The following is an 11540-nucleotide window of genomic DNA, read 5'->3' on the forward strand; positions in this document are numbered from 1 at the left end:
AAATCTTATTACTTGCCTAGGTGTTAGAGTTACTAGAGTACTACGAGACAGCCCTTATCTACAAAGCACTCACAACCTAACTAGCAAAATATATATTTTTTAAATTCATTTGACTGTAACTTCAAACGTCTCTATTAAGCTTTCAAGAATAAACTTATGGTAAATTCACCAATTTTTCCCAGTAGCCCAGTCAATCTTTCAAAGATAGTGATATACATATACCAAGGCAATGTTCCATTTACATATGGCCCATTTCAGCTATATAAAAATAGACAGGATTTACCCAAATATCCAGAAAACACTAAGCTTAAGCTTAAAAAAAAAAAAAAAGGTTAAAATGAGAAACCTAACTTTTTACTGAGTTCCAAAAACGTCAGCCCAAGTTACAGCTAAATTAGTAAGTATCTTTACCGGCGCTGAGCTCACAAGTACACTGTCAGATTTGTACTCAACAAGTTATTCTCCTTCAAACTCTGAATCAAACTTTTGCACTACACTATTTTGAGAGAAGACAGGTTTCACCTGCTAATTTGCAAATAAACTGGCTCACATATAAACCAAACTGATTTCTGCAATTCCCCAGCACCACCTTGCTCATGCTAATTCGTTTTCCCCCCTTTAAATGAGAACAAAAATTAATGTGAAGATAAAAATTTGTACATTCTGCTGTTAACTAAAATATCCGGGCCTCAGTTTTCTTTAAAATGAAAGCATTCAAATGATTCAAATTTATGGACCGCCAATGATTTACAATAACTTTGTCAAAAAGCAAAAATAATTTATTTATTTGAAAAGTACCACAATTAATAATTTATTTGAAAAATACCACAATTTAAAAAGTTTAATGCCCACTATATATATTGTTCCGATCATCCTGCGGGGTCAACAATACTAATTATTACTCAGTATACCACAAACCCTCGTGGCGTAGTGGTTAAGGGCTATGTCTGCTAACCAAGAGGTTGGCAGTTCAACTCAACCAGGCGCTCCTTGGAAACTCTATGGGGCAGTTCTGGGCTGTCCTATACGGTTGCTATGAGTCGGAATTGCCTTGATGGCAATGGGTTTGACCAAAAGCATAATAAGACTAAAGAGAGACAATAATTCAAATTTTAACTTATATATCTCTATTTTCAGGAAATTCACATTTATCTTTTTACCCAGTGTAATAGGCTTGATAAATTAAGAATTTTTAAATGTTCTTTAACAAACAGAGCAAGGATTGATTTCATCTTTAAAAAACTCCAAGGTAAACAGGCCAAGGTAAACATAGGTATGCTAGGAAATACACCAAATTTCTCCATAGAAATAAACATGTTAGGGACACTCCAATGTGAATAATAAGGATTGTTAAGTCACTCAAAGGTCATATTTTGTGCTGTAATGCAACAAGTATATGTTGACACCCTTTGGTATTTTTATCATATAAACATAGTATGCAGCCTACCAAGTAGAAAAAAACTATCAGGACTTAGATCAAAGTATTTAAATTCAAGTCCCAAGCCTGCACTCTCCTAGCTTACTTGAAAATGATCCTAATAACACATTTTGTTAGGAGTAAATTGTGGAGATAAAAAGGTAACTAAAAGTTAATACTTTCTTGTAAGTATCAAGTCTATTTTGAGTATTTAACTGAATCAAGATAAAACCCTTATAACAAAATTATTGTCCACTTCATAGATGAAGATACTGAAGTGCAATGATTTAAATTAACTTTCCCCAAAGATACTGCAAGTTAATCGTAGAGCTGTGACATAACTCAGGTCTAAATCCTATGCTCTTCCCACTGTCATCATAACAATGGTATATAATTTATGGAGTGTTTTTTCGTATACTCTAATATGACTTAATGGAAATAATTTTTTATTACAATAAAGAAGTACACTAAATACAATATATTCCTTAGCTGTTCCAGTAAAATGATATAGGAATATTTTTATTTTAAATACCACACACAAATCATACAACAGGCCTACTTGATTTCACCTTCCCTCCCAATAAACTGAGCACTTTCTCTTCATGTCACACATTCACATATTTAAATTATTCTGGAAGTCACTTGATAAGGCCGAGAAGTATTAAAATCTTCACATACTTCATTCAGTATTTTAAGTGTATATCCTTTGGTATTTTATAAATTTCCATATTAGCAATTACTTAAGCGGTAAATGGAGTTATCTACTTTTTGCAGGCCTACGTTATCCCTCAAACTGGAGGGAAGGGCTGCACTTTAAGAGAAACGGTGCCGGCTTTTATCAAGCCTCCAGTAAAGCACAAGACCACGTGGTATTTCTCAGACGTCTAAGGTTCCCTACTTCTCTCCCTCTTTTTGACAAGGAACTGCAAACTACGGTTTCTTTCTCTTAAGTGGCGCCCTGACACATGCCACCTGTGTAGTACGCACCGCAAACATCCTGCAGCCTGCCTCCCGGAAGAATACGTGAATCAGAGTAAGAGGGAACTTGGATGCCAACAATGCCGGGAAAGGAAATGACTGGAGAAGTAAAGCGGATGATATCGTAATAACCTGCAGGACGCCGACATGTCAAATATACTGAAGACTGAAGCCGAACGAAATCTATGTAATCTATGGTTCGGAAAGGCCTGAGGTGGGAGCGGCACTGTGAGAGGAAGGCGGACGAAGAGAACTGCATGAGCCGCTGCCACTGATCCCTACAAACCTCTCAGCACGCCCCAACAGGCCACGAACCCTAGCCCTCACCTCCAGCGCAACCTCTGCCCCAAAATTTCGGCAATGACCAAAATCCTGCTCCCCAGGGCGGCAGCCGCCGGACCTGCCGCACCTGTCACTAGCGAAAGACATCAGCCTGCAGTTCCCGCCCAGTTACCCACCAACCCCGGGAAACCGCGGGCACCTCAACCCCTTTCTCTCACCAGGTGTCCCCTTTCCGGAGAGAGGTTTTGAGCAGCGTGGCGATGTCAGACCGCTGGCTGTCCAGATCCGCCGCTCCACCTTCCGCCATCTTCTTCCACTAGCGGTAGCGGAGGCGGCGGCAGCGACAGCGGCGGCACGCCCCGGAGCATTGTGGGAATGGCGTCCCGCAGCCCCTCCCAGCCGCCAGGTCGAAACCAAAAGGGACGGGGGTGGGAGGGAGGCACCTCTGGAGAAGAGGAAGTCCCCGGGGCGGACTGGGTGTGTGGCCGTGGTCTGCTGCCCCCCATCGGTCCCCGCCTCTCCAGCATCTCGCGTCGGCCACGGCCTCCTTCGGTCCGGACTGCTGGTTGTCCTCGGTGTGGGCTCGGGCGCTCACTTTCTTAAACGGTGCCACGGTCTGGTCTATCCTCGACTTCTTCCTTCCACTCTTTCTTTCCCACGGACGCCTGAAAACCCTTATTTGCACGTTCACTGACTCTTGAGGGTGGGTGGGGACGAGGGGCGTGAGGATGGCTAAGATACGGCAGAAAATTTTAGCGGCTCTGTGACTCTTGTCTTTACTTTGCGAATCGCGGAACCCAAGCTCGGTGAATATTGGCCCAAACAAAGTACAATCCGAAACCCAACGCTTGGCCACAGTGCCCATCATGGGCTCCTTACAGCCCTCTTACTCTTGCTGTTGGTGGGGACCTTTTATAGGCTATTTATGACGCCTCCCCAGGCATACCCATACAGCTAAGCTGCGGTGAGAAACGTGTTACAGTTCCTCAGTGAACAGGACATAAAATATGTATTGACTAATGCCGGGTTCTAAAGGGGAGGAAAATCCTTTCCCTTTATCTTCCCATGCTATGTACACCTGAAATGTAACTGGATAGTAATTCCAGTTAAGTATTATTTGAAGCTAACAATTATGACAAAAATGAGGAAATTGAGTGTGAAAAAATTCAGAGGCTTGGCTAAGGCCACACAGTAAGTGGAGAGAAGTTTATAACCCAGTTTCCAAAGCCCATATAGTTTCCACTATAGCGCACTCACTACCTCTCCTAACTGAAAGCGTGAAATAAAATGTGAACGCCACAAAAGTTGGAACTGGGTCCATCTTTTTTACCTCTGTATGCCTGGTGGCTAGCATATATGCGTAACATATAAAAGCCATCTAAATATTTGTTTAATAAATTAATTTTGGCGAAGCTGGTTAAGTCTTTCAAAGAGTAAAGATTCCAGAGATTTGGTGTTAAGGCAACAAAGCGATGCGAAAAGTCTAAAAGATGGGAAGACATCTCTACATGCTCTCTCTCATTTCCCCATTTTTAATGGCTACTGTAACCACTACAGGGTCGCTATGAGTCAGAATCCACTGAAGGGCAACAGCTTTGATTTTGGTTTTCTAACTCATTTGGTGGGAATGCAGTAAAGATGGATGTTGTCATACCAGCAACAAGTGCAGAACTGTTCCAAGTAAAAGTAGAGTATACTGATGTGATTTGTGTGTATCAGGATTATGATTGCTTATTTTCTGCATAATAATACTATTTTGCACAATTATGTCATCCTTGATTCGAGAGTCTGGGAACAGCTTGCCATCACTTCTATTTCTTATATTATTTGGCTTTTCTTTCGACAGACTAAAAAAATAGAATTTCTCTAACCATGAGTACCCTCAAAGGGTCGCGATTTTCCCCTTTTCTACCCAACCTCTGAACAAGAACAAAGAATTTTTCAGAGTAAAATAGTATAGTATATTATACTATTAATAATAATATATATACTATTATTATTATTCAGATTTTCTATTTGGATAATCCTTCTTTTCATCTTGGCTTAGATAGCAAAAAGATTTAAACTGCTTGCAAATAGTTTTAGAACAATATCATCTATGTTGTATGAATAAATACATCTTAGTCCAGGACTGAGGTAATCATTGAATGAGGGATTCGTCATGATGTTATCTTTCAGGTATCTCTAAGCAATAGAGCACTGCAAACCACACAATAGGTTTACGTCAACTTAGAAGACACCAACAATGAAGATCAAAAAGTCTAGTGATTTTATAAAATATTTACTATTGCTTTTTGTTGCTAGCCAGTATGTTTCTGTCTAGACCTTAGTTCTAACATAGAACTGTCAATCATGCATTTCTAACATTAATAGTGGTCCATGGCCACTATGTAATACAGTAGATGTGACTGCTATAGCACGAGCGATTCATAAGACATGCAAAAATAAATACCTCTACATATTATTTAATTTAGTTAATATTCATGGGAATTATCTAGAATATAGTAAAATTTAGAGCATAGTGCATTTTAGAGTCAGAAAGACCTATATTTGAATGCCCTACTCTGCTGCGTACTAGTTTGTTGATACTGGAAACTTTCGTTTCCTCATCTGTAAAATGAGGATAACAATTATTTCATAGGATTTTGGTGAAAAGTGAACGAAATAATGAATGTGAAGTTCAAAATAGAGCTCAGTACATGTTGTTGTGCACCATCCAGTTGATTTCAACTCATAGAGACCCTGTAGGACAGAGTAGAACTGCCCCATAGGGTTTTGAAGGATGTAATCTTTACAGAAGCAAATTGCCACATCTTTCTCCCACAGAGTGGCTGGTGGGTTTCAACCATTGACCTTTCAGCAGCCGAGAGCTTAACCACTGCGCCACCAGGGCTCCTTCAATACATAGTAGCAATAATTATTTACAAAATATTTATCTTCCTTGGATTGTGGTAGCTACTAAATTTGAATGTCTAAGAGCCATTAAGATCACAAAGCTGCTATGCAATAAAATAAACATTTATATTAAAATTAATAGTACCCCATGTTAGAGCAACCCAATCACTACAAGGGTTAAGGAGGATAGTATTAAAAGTCTAGCTTTACTTGTGGTCTTTTTTGTGAAAGCATTCTTAGAAATACAGCAATGTACTTGGAAGCTGAAGAATATGATACAAAAATATTTTATATGCTTATGAATGTTCTTGAATTATAAACATAAGTAGATAATATAACAGATCAAAGACATGTTTTAGACTCAGTTTACCTGTGGAATGACAGCATGGTAGTCAGAATAATGGCCTCCAGAAGATGTTGATGTCCTAATCCCAGGACCTACGAATATATCACATATTCAAAACGTACTTTGAAGATATGACTAAAGTGAAGGACCTTGAGATGGAGAAATTATCCTGGATTATCCAGGAAGGCCAAATCTAATCACACAAATACTTAAAAGTAGAGAATCTTTGCTGGTTATACTCAGAGGGATATGTGACTATGGATGAATGGTTTTGAGAATGGAAGAAGGGAGCTATGAGTAAAGAAATGTGGCTGGCTTCTAGCAGCTGGTAAAGGCAAGGAAACAAATTCTCTTCTGAAGCCTCCACCTTGATTTTAGCCTAGTGAGAATGTTGGACTTTGAACCTATATTACTCCAAGACACTAAATTTATGGAAATTTGTTACAGCAGCAATACAAAACTAATACAAACAGATAATATAACAGTCCACCCTAAGGAAATTAAGACAAAGCAAACTATTTTGAGACCTAAAATTGACCACTATGCCCATCTACTATAGCAGTACACAGATACATGTTATATCAAGGATAACAATTGTATTAATTGTTTAATTAAATTGGGTTCAATTTAAGATATATTCTTAGAACTACAAGTTGACAGAAGTATGGAAGATATTTTTAACAGTGAGCTCTAAAACTGAAGTGATACAGGAAGCAATAGCCATACCAAAGTCTTCAGTGGTTGTGAGACTTTAAGCATTTTAACTTTCTAAGCAATATAACCAAAGTCTTCCAATCAAATTATAATAAATATTCTCCAGCAATGAGGACCTGGAGCTTATAAATTATGCTGATTACATTTCAGCTGGGCCAGATATAAACCAGCATAGTGACAGTAGATACCCAAACAGCATCTGGACAACATAGAATAATCATTGGCAGAACATGCATAAAAAAATGCTATAATAATTCACTAGCTGAGACTCAATCAGTGCAGAGTTTAAGCAGTTAAACCAACCTCATATATTACAATCAGAGGAAACTGAGTCATGTTGACTGTCGTGGACTGAATTATGTCCCCCCCCAAAATGTGTGTATCAGTTTGGCTGGGGCTGTGATTCCAGGTATTGTGTGATTTTCCTATATGTTATAAATTCTGCCTCTATGATGTTATTGAGGGAGGGTGGGTAGCAGTTGTGTTAGTAAGGCAGGACTCAATCTACAAGATTGGATTGTGTCCTGAGGCAATTTCTTGAGATATAAAAGAGAGAAGTGAGCAAAGAGACGGGGGACCTCATACCACCAAGAAAGCAGTGCCAAGAGCAGAGTGCGTCCTTTGGACCCGAGGTTCCTGCACAGAGAAGCTCCTAGTCTGAGGGAAGATTGACGACGACGAGGGCCTTCCTCCAGAGCCAGCAGAGAGAGAAAGCCTTCCCCTGAAGCTGATGCCTTAAATTTGGACTTCTAGCCTACTAGACTGTGAGAAAATAAATTTCTCTTTGTTAAAGCCATCCACTTGTGATATTTCTGTTAGAGCAGTAGTAGATGACTAAGACAGTGACTTGTGAAGAAAGGGGGCAAGCCATATAGAACTGGATAATACATGTAGCTGCTAGCCAAAATAGATTAAAAATCAGTGCACATGGCCAGAAGTTTCCTTCCTTCCATCATCCTTCCTTTCTCCTTCCTTCCCACTCTCCCTTCCTTCTTTCCTTCATATCTCCCAACGCACTTGATACAATTTTATGTTGACAGGGGTTCCTTGATAAGTACTTAATGAAATGACTTTGCAGGGAGAGTAGAGCTAAGAATAAAACCCAAGTTTACTGACTACTTAAAGTGGTTAATGGAAGGTAGAAGTAGATCAAGGTAAGGGGAAAAACAACAACAAAAATAAACGAGAGCAAGGGCTGAAGTGGTTTTAAATAGTAATAATAATGTCTTACACTCTATAATGCTCTAACTGCTTTGGAACGGTCCACTTCAATGGTGTTCTACAGCAAGTTTCTCTCAGCCCTTTCAGAGAAAAATGGATTTTAAGCTTGTTTTTGCTCTTCAGGAGAGAGTAAAAGAAACTATAAAAGACAGTTCAGAACTGACAGACTTTCAAAGTAAATAAAGGAAGTTTTCCCAAAATGTTTCCTGTTAATTAAGTTTGTATTTGCAAGTTTTCTGTTTTCATATTGTATAAATTAATTAAGAAAGAAAAAAAATTATAAAAATGTGAATACTTTTTCAAGTCTGAAAAAGGTTTAAAACTATGTTCAAGAGAGTAAAAGCTTTTTAAAAATATATAAAGTTTAATCTAAACGAAATGATAGTTCAATAGGAAGAAAATCTTTACCAACATTGGTTTTATTATATATTCGTTATTATGGCATGGAGGAAAATTCATGATGGAATTAACTGAGCAATTTTTCAAGTATTTCTTTTAAAAGTCATAAGAATGATGTTCTATTAATAGATTTAGGTACCTCATACTAAATCCTAGGCTCTCCTCTCAAAAAACAAAAAACAAAACTCTTAAATTAGGTAACAAGGTATCTAAGAGGATGTAATTCTTTATCTGAACTTCAGAAAGGGGTGATAGAACTCATCTGGATTTGCTTTTTCTATTAGCCACTTAGATGTATATTACTTATTCAATGGACTGTTAAGGCTGGAAGGTTAAAAAGGAAAATCATCTCAGCCTGAGTCTGTATTTCTAAAAGTATGGTCTGGAGAGTAATTGTATCACAAACGCTTGTGGGACATTTTAAATTGTAGATTATTAGATCCTATCCCAGACATGCTGAATCAGAATCTCTGAGAGCTGGGGATTAGAAATCTACATCTTTACAGACTCACTGGTGATTCCTGTGCTCTCTGAAGCTTGGGAAGCATTAGTTTAAGGAGACAGTTTTTGCCCAGAAGCAGGCAGTAATCCCTGACCCAGTGATGAGGGCAAATTATATTTTAGCTGTAAGGTCGGATTGTCAATTCTTCATAGAACAGTTGTCTCCTCAGCCCTCTAGGATTATTTAATCTCAGTAAATTAAATGAACAAATTGTAGTATAACTCTCCTATACGGTAACTGACATCGCTTCATCTAGGACTGTTTTCTAAAATTAAATAATTTCCTCACTAAATGCTGGCTTGTATCAGTGGATTGATTTCATATTCAGTAATTTCTTCTCTTTGATGCCTCTAGATCAATCATTTATAGCCCATTTGGCTTCTTTTTTAGTAGATGAATCTTGTTTCGGCTAAAACTCAATAAACTGCCAAGAGTTGTATGTCCAATTGGTGATAAATATGTTTAATAAACAATGTAAATGTAATTTATTTTTCTGTTGAAAGAAGTAAGCTGCCTATAAAAAAGACCTAATTTAATATTTAAGTCATAATTGGTTAAATATAAATATAACATAAATATGTACTATAGCACGTAGGTAATTAAAATTATAATATTTGAGCAGAAGGAATGAAATACTTATATAGTGTACCATGCTCGTTTCTCCATGAAATTTAAATGTGTAATAATTTATGGTGTCTATCTCAGAACCTTGTTAGCTTTATTTATTTATTTTTTTTGAGGGAGATCATAGTCTTTATTACTATATGTAAGGATCACCACAGTAGGAAATCATATTATTAAATGTTGATTTTATTTTGGAAACACAGAAAAAAGTGTAAGATTTTTTTGCAAGCTGCTGTCATCCTCAAACTTTGGTGTACGTAAGAATAATGTAGAGAATATGTAAAAATGGCACATTCTTGGGTACCTATTGTATCAGAATATCAGGAGGTCAGAACTAGAAATACGCAGTTTTTAATAAGTCCCCTAGGTAATTTTTTGCAGTTAAGTAGTCCTTTGAGAAACCTTGGCTTTTATAGAAGGAGACCACAACATAAGTTTAAATGAAAGTGTCAGTAATTACTCTTTTTATTCGTAAACATTCTGCATTTTGTGTTGTGGTGGTGAATACCCCTGTCTCCTATCCCTATCCCACCCTAAAAAGAGTTTAAAAGGTCTGTTCTTTCTGGACCTGGCTCTCTTCTGTGAAGACAACCTGCCTGGGGAACGGCCTATGTATCCATGGGATTAAGAATATGACTTCCTAAAGAGTATACAAGGTTCCTATTTATTGATTTATAAAACTAACTCCTTTGGACTCTAATATTTTGACAGGTAGGAAAGAATATGACATGAGAATCAAAGGAGTCTTGAACTGATAAACTATTTGTTAGATAACACAGACAGACTATGGCAATAAGAGGATGGCTTTAAAAAGAAAGAATTATTAAGTATTATTAAATTTAAGAGCAAAACATCTAGAAAAATGCTGTGTGGAGATGCATTTCCCATAATTGGAGACAGATGAAGTTGAAGGATTTTGGTTAGATATAACTAAGATTTCCTATTTTGAAATTACTGCCAAATAATTTGGAGAATCTCCTTTACTAATGATATTTAAAAATAGTATTTGTATGTTTTGCTATTTAAAGTGAGGGCTTTGGATTTGATACTCAGGTCTCAGAGTCTATAATATTGCGGAGAAAAGCTTTCATATACTTTTAGTACCTCAAGTAGTAAAATACAGACTTTTGAAAAGTCAAAGAGAATTTTAAATTGTAGACCAATTATTTGAGAATGAGAAGTAAATATTATTTAAACAATTTTTAAAGTGACTGAAATGTATGAAGGAAGTTCAAGGGAACACTCTAAATAAGTACTTGACTCTTGAAATGACAAATGGAGGAAACAATGTGTGAAAAGATAAATTTGTAGAGTCGAAATCAAACAATTAAAGAACTCAATGGGCCTGCAGAAATCATCTGGTTTATCTTTGCCCTTTGGATGAGTGATTTAATATTGAGAAAGGATGGGTTGTGATTTACCAATGTCATAAAGCTAGTAAATGGTAAGGCCAGGTTTAGAGCCCAAATAACCTGACTCTTTATTTCACTGTTCTTGCTATATCACATTTACTCAATCAGCCACATATTAATGATACTGGGTTATTTTTAATGTAACATGATTTGATACTGTCTTAGTTATCTAGTGCTGCTATAACAGAAATACCACAAGTGGATGGCTTTAACAAACAGAAGTTTATTCTCTCACAGTCTGGTGGGCTAGAAGTCCAAATTCAGGATGTCAGCTCCAGGGGAAGCTTTCTCTGTTGGCTTTGGAGGAAGGTCCTTGTCATCAATCTTCCTTTCGTCTGAGAGCAAAAAAAAAAAAGAGAGAGACTATATACCTTCCACAGCAATTGAAGTTTCAGCTGAACATATGAACACACAACCAAACACTATGATTTCTTTTCCTTTTTTAAAAACAGCTTTATTGAGATATAATTTATATATCATGTATTTTACCCATTTAAAGTATTCAATGGCTTTTTGTATATCCACAGTTGTGTATCCATCTCTACAATCAATTTCAGAATGTTTCCATTAACTGCTCAAAAACTTCACAATCCTTAGCCATCACTCTCAACTCTGTGGTCCTTTGTGACCGGCTTCTTTTACTCAGCATAATGTTTGCAAGGTCCATCCATGTTGCAGCATGCATCAGTACTGCATTTCTTTTTATTGCTGAATAATATTCCATTGCATGGATATACCACATTTAATTTA

The 11540-nt window shown here is 37.2% G+C and overlaps 1 protein-coding gene across 13 annotated transcripts in view; it reads right to left on the bottom strand.

Annotated features, from left to right (window-relative positions):
* Positions 1–3057, bottom strand: part of USP15 (ubiquitin specific peptidase 15) — a 179031-nt gene extending 175974 nt beyond the window's left edge. For 12 of the 13 annotated variants that reach the window (XR_002824880.1, XR_002824882.1, XR_002824881.1 and 9 more), the window contains exon 1: positions 2896–3057. Coding sequence is in view for 9 of the 13 variants with exons in the window: in XM_004381562.2 (XP_004381619.1) it covers positions 2896–2984 (89 nt within the window). In the remaining 4 variants the exon portion in view is untranslated. The remainder of the gene's footprint in view (positions 1–2895) is intronic. The other variant, XM_023736119.1, reaches the window with a different exon arrangement.
* Positions 3058–11540: the final 8483 nt, after the last annotated feature.

Source organism: Trichechus manatus, unplaced genomic scaffold (genome assembly GCF_000243295.1).
Source record: "Trichechus manatus latirostris isolate Lorelei unplaced genomic scaffold, TriManLat1.0 scaffold00086, whole genome shotgun sequence".
Taxonomy (NCBI): domain Eukaryota; kingdom Metazoa; phylum Chordata; class Mammalia; order Sirenia; family Trichechidae; genus Trichechus; species Trichechus manatus.